General features: G+C 28.9%; 2 protein-coding genes across 2 annotated transcripts; both read left to right on the forward strand.

Annotated features, from left to right (window-relative positions):
* Window positions 1-2,575: 2,575 nt before the first annotated feature.
* LOC139108457 (short-chain dehydrogenase/reductase family 16C member 6-like) lies at window positions 2,576-7,953 on the forward strand. The gene is made up of 8 exons (XM_070666769.1): window positions 2,576-2,857; window positions 5,128-5,291; window positions 5,618-5,772; window positions 6,126-6,303; window positions 6,429-6,558; window positions 6,641-6,761; window positions 7,072-7,197; window positions 7,412-7,953. Exons 2-8 carry the CDS (start codon window positions 5,151-5,153, stop codon window positions 7,479-7,481), a joined length of 921 nt encoding a protein of 306 aa, XP_070522870.1. The 5' UTR covers window positions 2,576-2,857; window positions 5,128-5,150; the 3' UTR covers window positions 7,482-7,953.
* A 3,197-nt stretch (window positions 7,954-11,150) lies between these two features.
* On the forward strand, window positions 11,151-14,082 carry LOC139108459 (short-chain dehydrogenase/reductase family 16C member 6-like). The gene is made up of 8 exons (XM_070666770.1): window positions 11,151-11,477; window positions 11,824-11,967; window positions 12,490-12,641; window positions 12,731-12,908; window positions 13,175-13,304; window positions 13,438-13,561; window positions 13,710-13,835; window positions 13,934-14,082. The coding sequence occupies exons 2-8, from the start codon at window positions 11,839-11,841 to the stop codon at window positions 13,998-14,000; spliced, it is 906 nt and encodes a 301-aa protein (XP_070522871.1). The 5' UTR covers window positions 11,151-11,477; window positions 11,824-11,838; the 3' UTR covers window positions 14,001-14,082.
* The last annotated feature ends 62 nt before the right edge of the window (window positions 14,083-14,144 follow it).

The following is a 14,144-nucleotide window of genomic DNA, read 5'->3' on the forward strand; positions in this document are numbered from 1 at the left end:
TTTGTCCAGCAAATGTAAATGCATTCCGTTATCAAAAGACAAATATAGCTTATCATTTATGGCCGATTAAAATGTCAGTATCCAAAAGGTAGATACGTGTTAGATACGTTTCGCTTGACGTTTCGCGTAATTACACTTGCGTGTAACGTTATTTTTTTTATGTTACTTTACTTTTAAATAACGCATAAAAGTCATCACAGAAATACGCGATATATCATTATTAGGTTAAAGAATATGTAAGTTACTTATCTGGCGTTAAAACACATATATAAATTATTTTGAGATTTTAAATGTTAATTAGTACGATATTAACATAACGTAATATTTATAATTGTATTTCAACTGTAATTTATTAGTGGCTTAAAGATATCATTATACGTAACATTAAAAAATCTCCATTTCAAACATATTTAAATTAATGCTATTACTTATCCAAAGTATAGATACTAATTTGTTTGAATGAGATACTTATGCAATATAAGTTTCGTATATTAATTCTTGATGTTGTTCAATCAAACCTAAAATTAAATTTTCTATGAATCGATTATTTGCTGACTTGCTCACTTGCTAATATAAAAAAATAATTTTTTTTTAAATCGTATCGTAACATATCGTAAGTATCATCGAATAAAAAATGTTATTTACCGTTCAATTTAAATAGCACCAAATCTTATCGAAAATAAGTCGCAAAAAATTTTTTTCTTTCTCCTTACGTATATGCGAAATAAAAAATTACAGGTTATTATAACGACTTTTGATTTGCATTAAAAAAAATATTATAATAATAAAGGTAAAATAAAAATATTTTACCATTTTATGCAAATAAGCTTATTCATATATGTATATCGCAAATACAAATGTAGATTCTTATTATTTTAATGACAAAGACGTGTTCTTACATTCTTTGAATAACGTTTTGTATTTCGTCGATAACAATCATATGCAATGATCTTGGAAACTCCGGTTTATTATAATAAAGTACAATCGCCGCGGCGACGTAGAGACTTTTTTTTCCCCGTGATCAGTAAGTCATTGTGCCTTTGTGGTATCGTGAGAAACGTTGAGATTTAAAAATATAAATTAAAATACGTATAAAAAAAGTAAGCTACAACTATTTATGTATTTTCAGATTTCAAATATAAAATATTAAAATTTCGTTTAGTACTGAAGGGCCAGAAAAGTCAAAGTATTATAGTCACTTCGCTTTAAAACATGCAGATTTAAAATTCCTTTATAAACATTTTTTACATTCAAAAGAATGTTGTTTTGTCTGTTTTACGTAAAAGGTGACCTATACGTTGACTTTTCTATTTACTAAAAACCGTGGAAACATTTTGTGGTGTATTGCAAATTGCTCTTCGTGTAAATTATGTTAATACTTGTAAACATTTCTATTGTATACTGCTCCGCATTTTATGCAACATTATTTTAAATGTTACATTACTAGTAAAAAAAAAAATATTCAACTATTATTATTAAAAAAAAAAATTAATTTACATATTATATTTTAATTAAATATTTAAGGTTTAATTGTATTTTTACAAGTAAACTAAAATTTTATAAATTAGTTTTAATTGCATAGCTTTTGTGGCAATAAATTTATTTTAAGATTATTAATTTTACTCTTTAAAATTATGTATATCGATATACATCGAATAACCCGTGTACAAAGTGCTATTAAGATTAAAAAAACCAAGTTTAAGAACTTGAAAAACAAGTAGCATTCCGCGTACTCGTTGTTGAATGTTGTTTGAAAGAAACCCGTTTGATCAGATTAATTAAAATGGACCTTAAACTTCACGAATATTTATCGCTTTTTTGTATCTTTTTTCAAAAAGATTATTTTGTGGAGATTACTATTACGTTCATTTATAAATTTATTAAACTGCTAGAAAAAGAAAAAGAGTAGACGATATAAAAAATTTGTGGCTGCGACGTCATTGTTAAATATAAAAATATTATTAAATTCTGAATATTTAAAATCTTATAGATGTTGAAACTTGTGCAGAATACGTAAACGTTTTTCGTAATATTATTCGTAATGTAAATAACAATATAATAAATAATTTATAAAAATACAATGTGTAGTTACAATAATATCTTCTTAAAGAGCATATCGATTAGACAGTCACAATACTGATAAGTGTTTTACAAAGGTAGATTAATTTTTATATTAAAATATTTAAAAAATGCGTTAGACGTGACAAAAAATCTACGAGTTTATTTTGAATGCGTTGAAAGAAAAAAAACCAGCTCGGATATTGCAAAAAAAAAAAAAAAAAAAAGAAAGATTGAGAAATTTTTGTTCTTACTCAATCTTTATCTTCTTACTCAATCCCGTGTAGAGAGCAAGACGGATTACATTGTTAGTGAATTTACAGTGAAATTGCGCGTGACTATCTCAATGGTCACGGTGGTTCGGACAACATTAAAGACACGAAAGAATACTCTGAAATATTGTCGGAACTTGGTGGTTTCTCTCGTGTGCGTTACGCTAACGGCTGAAATAATTCTCCTTCGACTTCACCCTGCTCTAGCTCTACGTTGATATACCTACTAGCGGAAGTACGGACGCAAACCGAACGTCCACCTACCCAAGAACAGCTAGCTTTAATATAGCCGCTTCTACTGCACACTGATAATATTTACAGTCGTCTTATAGTCATACGCCGGCTACACGCGGCATCCAGCTATTGTGGTAGTGATGGAAAATTCACGCTGGTAGCTGAGAAGCTCTATAGCTGAACGTGGTTTAGTCGTGATCCGTGTGCGAACGACGACAGTTCGCAGCTCGGACGTCGAAACTTATTAGATGTGTTGTGACAAATTAAAAAAGAAAAAAAGATTTTCTGACAGAGTGAGTATCTAAGTTCTGTATTTTACAATAATAATTTTATTTTTTTAAATTCATAAATTGCACAGGACTCTAAGATCCGTCTGTTTTCAAACGTCTATTCGTTTTTTCCAATTTCTAGACATTTAAAATTAAAGCTGATGGTAAATTAATTTTGTTTTCAAGTTTTTTTTTTGTCTTTTTTTTTCTTTTTCAAACGTACTATTAAGTAATTAAACAACTTTACGTTTTGTACGCGCAAAGCATAATTATAAAAAAAAACTGATAATATAAATTGATTAAATATCTGATATAGAAATAGTTATATATGAAAATTTTTGTATGGCAGATAAGCAATTAGTGTACATATTAATTAAAACAATAACCAGAAAAAAATAACGTCATATAACATTAAATTATTTTTTGAACGTATATGCATTAGTGCTTATCTTATTTTTTTGCAATTCACTACTTAATATGTTTCGAAAAATTATTGATAACTTATTATCAGTGTATACGAAAAACAACAGATACGATACCAATATCTTTCTTATAAGGAATACACGATTTACATTTGTTACAAAAGCATTGCATACTCGAGTGTTTAAAAAATTATAAATTTTGTAAAATATATATCAACTTTTTAAATTCTCTATTTCCACACATATACGAGCTTATGTGATATGAGAAATAAATACAGAATTTCCTTAATATGATAAATGGACGAATATTTTTAATTAATCTGAATGTATAATAAATTGAAGACACATTTGTTAAACATTTCCCTAATCCTAAAGATTATTACTTTCCGTCACATGACTTTGCATTTAAAACGTCTCAATCTGAAAATTAATAATTTGTCTGCGGTTGGAAAAACTTGATCTCAATTGATAACATAATTGATTAATACAGCTCAATCTTGATTAAATTATACACGTTGCTAAACATGTAAAATGAAACAATACACAGTTAAAGCAATTTGTTTTATTTTTACTTATGTAGCATATAAAAGAAATTTTTTGCAAAATCCTGTAACGTTTTAAGTTTCCTTTCTATATTGTTATCATGTATGTATAATGTATTGGAAGAAATATTTATAATTAAAAAAACCTAAGAAAAAGGATCAAATATACACGCACGCGTATACTTAATAAAAATTGATTACAACTTATGTTACAAGTATGTAATTGAAGAATGATCTCATTCATATCATGTGCTCTTCTATCACGCACGATGTGTCACGTAATCAGTACTCGTCAGTACACAGTGACTGCGGTAACCCAATTCTAGCTCTGAATAGGAAATTGAACATACACAACTTAACAAGAAAAATGCATAGAAATAAATAAATTATTTTTTTTTCGCCTTCAATAATTCTTTACTTAAATAAAAAATGTAACCATTTCTAAATATTCGTCTATCTACCAGATTCTTGTAAAAATATTCAAGAAACGTCTGCACAAACGTACGTTTCAGTAGATTCCGTAAAGAGTAACTAACGTGTCCTTTGTAAGAAATTAGCTAGTAAAAAAATTAATGCATAATTTACACATGCAATTATCACGTCTTGAAATCGCACAGTCATATTTACGTGTTTCGTATAAATTACTGTAAATTAAACTATACAGCGTCTTTTTAAAGTGATTGATACGTTAATAATTTGATATATTTAAAAAAATAACTAATAATTAAACGTTATAAAACAATTATGTATGTCTTACTCTAACATTAAAGTAACACGCGATTAATAGAGATAACTCCGTTATTATACTTGGTGTATCATTTCATCGTAGAGATCAACAGTATTATGTAACTTAAAACATATATACATATTTTGAGAAATTAATTGTAAGTACTTGGCTGCAACTCATGGTAGTATTATAAATATACGCAAGAAAACTACATATTTTACTTAAAGGAATTATTTTAGTAACTTCTACGAAACAAAAAGGAATTTCTAATAATCTTATGAAAAAGTTAAAAACAAAGTATGACACATGCATCACAGATTTTGCGCTAACTTCTTATTATTTTACTAATTCTTTATGCATTCAAGCTAAAAACCACTACGATAAACAGACTTAATTATATTGTCTGAATTAAACAATAAATATAATATCATGTTTAAGTTAATTCTATTTTCTTTTAGATAAAAATTTGAAAAATAATGAATAAACATACGATATGTCTTTAAGTTTCATCATTTTATATATGTATACAAATTGCATATTAATTTAATATATGTATTTATGGATTATTTACGAAATTATTTATAAATTTTGCTAATTTTACAGAATATCGAAAATATTTGGCAGCCATGGTAAAAGCGTATAATGGCGCATTGGTCCTTGCGGACATCATGTTACTTATTTTAAAGATTTTGTATTACATTTGCGAGAGCGTATATAGATTCTTTGTCCCAGCGGAAGAAAAAAGTGTGGCGGGTGAAATTGTTTTGGTAAGTATTTAATTTAAAATACTAGAACAAACCATGCACGCGCGCTATTTTTCAATATAATTTAATTTTTATTTTCCAAAAGAAAATCAATCCAAAAGATGTTTTACTAAATTAAAAAAAAAAAAAAAAAAAAAAAAAATAACGCTTTAAAGTTTCTAAATATGTTACTTTGTACATTATTCATATAAAACACATACTCGTGTATTAAATTAATTGAATAAATTAGCTTTATATTTGGAAAGAATTTAATAAAGTGAAATAAACTGCAATATGTAATTTTATTTATACATTATGTATAGGTACTATAATTTCTTATTTTATTATAGATAACAGGAGCTGGCCACGGTATTGGCAAAGAGTTGGCCCTTCGTTATGCATCACTGGGTGCAACGGTAGTCTGCTGGGACTTGAATCAAGAAACGAACGAAGAAACAGTGAACGAGATAAAAAAAACTGGAGTGACCGCAGCTTATGCGTATCAGTACGTTAATATCGTTCGCTTTCTACATAAACCTTATTAAAAAAAAAAAAAATGTAGATTTCATTGTTACCGTTTATCCACGATGCAAATTCGTTCTTTCGTTTGGCTCATTTCATACTATGAGATGAGTATACATATCAGCGTAATTTTTATTATTTTGTAAATTTTAATTTTTTTTCCGCGTAATGTATATTTCTTACTGAAGTTATTAAATGTGAAAAATAGTTTCCTTTAACGTAAAAAAAAAACCAAGAATAAATAACGCGCGTTAATGTCCAGTATAATAAAATTAAAAAAAAAAAAAAAAAAGTTTTAGTCGGAGAATTTTTTATAATTGTTTTTGTCTCTTATAGATGCGACGTATCGAAGAGAGAGCAGGTTTTACACGTAGCCGAAAGAGTTAAAAAAGAAATCGGCGACGTCAGTATTTTAGTTAACAATGCTGGTATAATGCCCTGTCACGCATTTCTCGATCATACGCCGGATGAAATTAGACGGATTTTCGATATTAACGTGTTAGCGCACTTCTGGGTAAGTCGAGAGGACTGTAAAATATTTTTAAGTCGTCTGTTATACAAATATTCAAGAATTTTTTCTTTTTAATTAATTGTACAAAATGCACAATTTTTTTACATATTGCTTCTATTATTTTTTAGATGTTACAAACATTTTTACCGAGCATGATTGAAAAAAATCACGGCCACGTAGTTGCGCTCTCGTCATTGGCCGGAATTGGAGGACTTCCAAATTTAGTTCCCTACTGCGCTTCAAAGTTCGCGGTTAGAGGTAAATCAGCTTGTATTTAACTCAATCTTAACTTCTTACGCATAAGCAAAGAGAGATTGTGATTTCGATTTAATTATTGTAGGACTTATGGAATCGATCAGCGAAGAACTAAGAGTATCGAGCAAAGGAAAATCCTTAATCAAATTCACTACCATTTATCCATACATGGTAGACACTGGACTTTGCAAGAAACCGAAAATAAGGTAACCACACTGTTTCAATGTACGAATTGAAGGATTAACCTCGATTTAATTTTAAATGGCTATTTTATTCTCGGACATCCTAATATTAGCAATTCTCAATAATACCTATAAATTACCTATAAAAAGTTACGTGTAAACGATTATAGTTAATTGCGCTTCTTTTACATGCAGACTAGATTTTTGGATGCGAGGTGAGCTATTTTATCTGAACCTCTGATTAATATTTTAAGCTTCAAGCTTCATATACGTACACCAAACACAATTAACACACGAAATAAAATAATATTATAGTCGATAAATATTCTTAAAGGTTCCCGGATGCCATGCCGTTGGTTTCACCGAGGCAAGCAGCCTCACAAATAATTCAAGCACAGAGACGCAGCTATCGCGAAAGAACTGTACCTTCGATGTGGCTGTCAGTTAACACGATAGTAAGGTAAATAGCGTAATTATGTACAGTAAAAAATTAATATACTATGTATAAACGTATAACAATTTTTACTTGGAGGAAAAAACATAAAAAAAGTACTTTAATAGTGATAACGAAAATCACAAAAATTAAAGTTGTATAATTTGGTCTGCAGTCAAAACGCGTTTTTAGCATGTACTTCATGTTAAAAATAATAAGAAGTAAACTTTTTAAATTTCAGACTTTTTCCCGATAATGCAATACAGTGCTTGATAGACTTTTGCGACAGCGGCGTTGAAGCGGACAGCTAACAGCCGCGAAAAAAGAACCATTTTTAATTTAATCCTAAACACATATGTGAATAATCATTTTATATGTAGTTTTATAAGTAATATACTACTGCAATATTTATAAAATTGCACAAAATAAATATCAGGGTTATCTTTACATTTGAGATAAAATATCTACGTTTTTAAAACTTCGGAGACTTTATTCAGTAACTTTAAATGTGAAAATAAATACCAGTAATAAGTAGCAATTAATAATCATAACCGATTGTAATCTTTGTCAAGAACTGACTACATGTAAAAGCGCAAATGTAGGTGTTTTATATTCATAACGATAAGTATTGTATAACGTGAATAGGAAATAACAATAAGTAAACTGCGATATATCGTATGACGTAAATAATAATTAAATATTTGTACAATACTGAAGAAAATTACTGTAAACTCACATTGTTTTTTATAACATCTGCACAGTATATAAATCAAATACGAATAATCATGTTTAATTATTACTATTATTTTTTTTTTCTTAGTTAAAACTATGTATTACTCTTTCCTGCTCTATTTTTTCTCTCAGATATTTTTTAGTTATTTTAATTATTATTGCTTTTCCGTTTTATCTCTTCTATTTCCTATCCAAAACTGATACTTTAAACCTCCTTACAACAGTCTTAAAAAAATTATGTAATAAAAATTATAAAAAACAGACTGTATATAATTAAACTTATTCAACACGTCATCTCTATATTCTACAACTCTATAGCTGCGTTCGAGAACGTCACCCGAGTGCCCGAGTGTATCATTCTATCATTGCTTAATATTCGATCAATAACAAAGATAAACTAATTCTTAGGTGACGTTCGTGAACGCAACCTATATTCTACACACCATTATTAAATCTAATTCGAAGGACGTCTAGTGTCTTGAAATAGATATTTATATTTCTTTCTCCTTGAGTTCGCCTCGAGGTGTTAAAATTTTTTTTTTTAATAGTTATTATTAATAATTTAAGGTAATAAAATAATTAATTCTTTTTAAAATAATTTAAATATTTTTAAACTCTGAACAGTTCTCTAATTAAGTAATATTAAGTAATATTTTTGCTCCAATTGTTGCTTTTTTTTTTCCTACGTTCCTAATTGAATCTCTCGCTTGGCTTGCTACAAAGCCGCAAGAGTAAAGATCAAATTAATTTTTATTGCTCCGTTAATTTTAATTTATTTAAATTATTTAATTAATTTTAATGCTCGTCACTTTTTCGCGCGTGATGCTTTTTCTCAATAACTTAGCATGCATTATAAAAAAATCATGCGACTCACCGACCGATGTGCAGCAGCAGAGTTATGCGGCATAATAAATCTGTAACAAATAAAAACATTAAATTGTAGAGAGATTGAAAGTGTCTGCAGTATAAAAAAGTTACATGTCATTAATAAATTTTTCAATTAAATAATTAAAACCAAAGTTATCCAAAGTAACTGAATAAGAATAAGATTTTTTTTAATATTGTATTTCTCTCAAATCAAAAATTGTTTTTACAAATTATTGATCTTTATTGTTTCGATATTAAATCTCGATAACCCAAAGCTACCAATTTTCTTTTTTTTTTGCGTATAAAAAATAATTCTTACCCTGGGGTTGCTCTGCCGATTCAAAATGCCCTTCCTGGACCTCCTCCTCCTCCCAGTTTTGAACGTGTCGAGCCATCCTTCCGCGAACTGAACACTCGCGAAAGCCCGACCGTGAATTTACAATCGCAAAAGGCAATTTATGCACACACTTTTACGCCCGTTTCTAAACAGCACTTGCTGATTGCAAAAATAGAATAACAAAATCTCTTCGCTCGTTTACTTAGTCTCGAAACTCCCGAAACGTCCGACGAACTGACCGCAGTTCGTTTAATTAATAATATCGGCGACGAGAACACTCAGTAACTCCTTCGGATTTTACCTGAGCAAAACAAGAGTTTTGGTTAGGTTACATTTCGAAGCATTTCGTTGAGTGAATATAATGTCAAATTATCGAGTTTATACATGATTATTATAATAAATTTATTGCACAATTTATTACCCGAGTGAGAAATTGATTCCCACCGTCACCTAATAATTAGCTAGCCAATTCGTGGTTCATCTCGTAGCAAAACTGTCCAACACCGAGCCTGAAATGTAACACTCAAAACGTACTAGGTAGCAGATAATTATTTCTAATCAATAACGAGCTAGAAAAGCTAGATATCTAAACGTTTTTCGCCGCGTGTTAGTCTATTGCGCGTTCTGATCTACCTAACACGTGCTCTCGGCTGCCGAATCCGCTGGTTGCTGGGTCCACTGACCTCTGCGGTAGTGTGAGTAGTGTGCGTGTGTTGACATCTGGCCGGCAAACCTCGTGCTCCAAGTTCGCCAGGTGAAGGACGCGCGGGCGGCGGGCGGTAAGAATCGGACTAGTACGCGGTGAAAAACGTTTAAATATCTATTTAGATACATGATCCGCGCTGGACAGTGACTAGACGACCGATTAATCATTGATGCACAAAGGCAAAATGAACCAAACAAAAGCATACCTTCGCATTTGTTACCCATATCAAAAATATTAAGATATGTAAATTACGATACAGGTAGATAAATAAATATATATCTAAAATGAAAAGTTTATTTTATTTCAGATATTTTTTCGACGCTTGTAGCTTTCTTTGATTTCTCTTATTTAAATGTATAATAAATTATAATCTTTTTCTTTTGTAGACCTTTTATCAGAAGAATCACTATATCATGTAAAAGGCTGTTTTTTATGTAGACGTTTATCCAGAAGATTAACAAATATGCGAAAAATCTATCTAACATTTACATTTGTGTTTGCGTTGACTAAAAATTATTTTTTAGTAGTTCAATATCTTTATTTATCTCACCTTTTTTCGTTCTCGCAAAAATATATATAAGTATCTAACATTTAAAAATATTGCAATTATAATAGATTGAAAACACGTATTTTTTAGAAATCCAAGGTCCAAAGTTCAAATTTGGTTGGAAACAGATTATATTCAATCGCCACTTTTCAAATAGAAAGTGACAATTCACCATCTTAAGCCACATAAAAAAAAATTTACAACTTTCTTTCATTAAGTTTTTCATAACACACAAAAAATTTGAGCAGCAAAATTTTACTACAAATAAAAAAAATAACACTAAAAAAACGAAAAGTTCTTTATACAGAAATTAAGAAATAAAATTATTGAATAAAATTGTACAGAGCATTGTTTTACAAAGAATTATTATTACGTATTTATAAAGAAGCATGATAAAATGCTCATTGTGCGTTTCCTTATTTTATGTATACCTTGGATTAAAAAAAAAATATTTTTTCACGTTATGGCATAATTTTTCTCTTCGTTGTAAATCAAAATTCTAAACATTCGAGCGATACCTGGATTCAACTTCGAAGAAACGCACGCAAAATCCAAATAATTATTCAATTGTTATTAAAACATGTTACGGAAATTTATTGAATACATACGACCCTGGAATAAAGTTTAAGATTTCACAAGAGCGACAGTTTTCACATACTCGCCCGGAATATATGTAGTTTACTTTCTTTTATTTTTTATTTAAAATTTGATTTCGTGCGTGTGCAGCGAAAATGAAAGGGTAAGCGCAAAAAATGTAAATGGATAATGAATGATAACCACGTTAGCTAAAGAATCGATCGTCGTGAATGTCCGCAATCAGGCAGGTATAGTCGAAGCGTTCGCAGGTGTGTTCGTCAGTTCTCGCTTTCATTGGCAGAAGAAAACACGTTCTACTTACCGCAGTTTCGTGTGCTGCAGTGCAGAAAGACACGAGCAGTCGAAACAGTTAAAGCCAAAGTGTCACGGTCACAAAAATCACAAGAACTGACGATCGAATAATTTTTGTTTCCCTGCAAAGTGATTTCAATCCTGCATTTTTGAAAATATATCTTTTACACATTTATATGTGGAGAGTGAAGCAATTGTCGGCAAGTTGTCAAGTTAGAAAGTGAAATCAGGTAGACGCTGTATAGAATATTTTAGAGGATTTTAGAGATTTATTTAGATTTAGTTTTAAAGACTTATTAAATTTTTAGTTTAGAGATAAATTAAAATGTAATAACAGTACTTTTTTTTTTAAACTTTAGCTCCGACATATAAAATATGTATACGCAATTTGCTATTACTCCTAAATATACTATATAATATAAAATTTTACGTTTGTGTGTCTGTATTTTTTTAAATACAAGACTCTAAAAAATAAATTTTACGCTGGTGTGAACAACTATTAGTACTTTCTATAAAGTTTAATATTACTTTGCTCGTAGTTTAAAACTGAAAATTATAAAATAATAATTTTTTTAGCTTGCCATAAATGCGATGAGGTTCATACAAATTTTCATCGACGTGCTGCGACTCGTCTTGCAAATTATGTATTACACCTTGCAAAGTATATACTACAATTGTTTCGGAATTCAAGAAAAGGATGTAACCAGTGAAATTGTCTTGGTACGTACAAAAAATATAACGCTGAAATTGAAATAACGTGCTCTTCATAAACAATAACGAGACAACAGTTATAATACAAAAATGTCAAGGATACCTTTCTAAAAATTATCAATACTATTTTTAGAAAGAATTTAATAAATTAGAAAGTTCAGACTCTGCGTGTCAAAAACAATATCGCAAAGAAATTGTAATAATTAAATGTATATTAATAATAATTATTATTAAATTCATTGAATTTAACTTAAAAAACAGTATATTATGCATATATGCAGATACGTAACTCAGAATTACGTAAAAATATACATATGCAATAATTAGCAAGTAAAACTTTGACTAACAATTACTTCATTTATCTAATATAAATGGTTTTTATTTCAAAATAAGCATTACTTTTACCTTATAATATTTTTTTTTTTGGTCAAAAGTACGTCATTAATTATCAAAAGCGTGTTACATAATTTTTAAAAGGTTTAAACTTTAACTAATTATGTTTTTATGTTGTAATTCTTTTACATTTACAAGATAACAGGTGCAGGTCACGGTATAGGTAAAGAGTTAGCACATCAGTATGCGCGCTTAAATACAAAAGTGATATGTTTAGATATTAACAAGCAGACAAACGAAGAAACCGTAAAAGAAATTCAAGAATTTGGAAAAACTGCATACGCGTATCAGTATGTTACTCAAATACCCATTGTTTTTGTATCAATTAAAACGTAATATCAAATAATCGCTGTCAATTAAAACTTTTATCATCTTACAGATGTGACGTAACCAAAAGAGAAGATATTTTTTTAATAGCTGAAAAAATAAAAAAAGAAATTGGCGACGTTACAATTTTAGTTAACAATGCGGGAATAATGCCAACGCGTTGTTTTCTAGACTTTACAGCCGAAGAGATTATTAAAATCTTTAATATTAATATCCTAGCACATATGTGGGTAAGTTAAAAAAATTAAATATATAAATATTAAATCGTTTTTGCTTCATTCTTGTGTAAGTTGAAATATTATATTTTATACTTTGCATAATCAATATTTAAAATTTTTTATTATTAGAATCTACTTTTCAACAAGTTCCTTTTTTTATTATTTATTTAATTAACCTGTAACTACCGGAGTTATTTAAAAAATGCGTAATATTTTAACACATAGTTACATTTTTGCATTAAAACGCAAAATTATTATTTTTTTCTTTTTTTTTGTAGATGCTAAAAGCCTTTTTACCAAGTATGATACAAAAAAATCATGGCCATATCGTTGCCCTTTCATCGATGGCAGGAATCGTAGGAATTCCTTACATAACTCCTTATTCTGCTTCAAAACATGCCGTCCAAGGTACAACTAATTTTTAATCTTTTTTTCTTAAGTATAATAATATTAATTAAAAATAATCGATCGATATACATAAATGCATCATAAGCATTTACGTGCTTTAAGATCATACATAAATAATATGTATACTTTTCAGGATTAATGGACGCACTTGAAAATGAATTACGAACAGCTAACGAAAAATCTTTAATTAACTTCACTACTATCTATCCTTATATGGTGGATACTGGACTTTGCAAGAAACCAAAAATAAACAATATGTGAGTGTGCATTGAAATTAATACGATAAATTTAAATGCAATCGATCAAAAGTAACCATCCCGATTGTTAGCTGACATTTAATTTAAGCATTTAATTTAAACGAAAAAATGTTTTAACGATTCTAAACCTTTCTACCGAATCTACCAGGTTTAAAGCAATTCTATCACTAAGTTCACCAAAATATACGGCTGCCCAAATTATTAAAGCACAACGACAAAACATAAAAAGAAAATCTATACCGTCATTTTGGTTATCCCTCGTGGCATTTGCTAGGTAACGAGATTTCAATATGTCAATTTTGCAAATCCTATTACTTCATAATAACACGTAATTAAAGTAAGTAAGCGAATAAAATTAAATTTTAATTTTAGGATATTGCCTGAAACTGTGCAAACGTGTATAATGGATTTTATTGATTCCGGCGTCGAACCCGAATGATTACAATATCTAAAACTTTTATCAAATTTTTATGAAATGTTTGTGAAAATTACTTATAAAAAATAAAAAGTATTTGCGATTATTTTTTTCACAAGCCTATTTCTTTCCAAATTAAAAAATACCATATTAACGCATATATTATAT

Source organism: Cardiocondyla obscurior, linkage group LG15 (genome assembly GCF_019399895.1).
Source record: "Cardiocondyla obscurior isolate alpha-2009 linkage group LG15, Cobs3.1, whole genome shotgun sequence".
NCBI lineage: Eukaryota > Metazoa > Arthropoda > Insecta > Hymenoptera > Formicidae > Cardiocondyla > Cardiocondyla obscurior.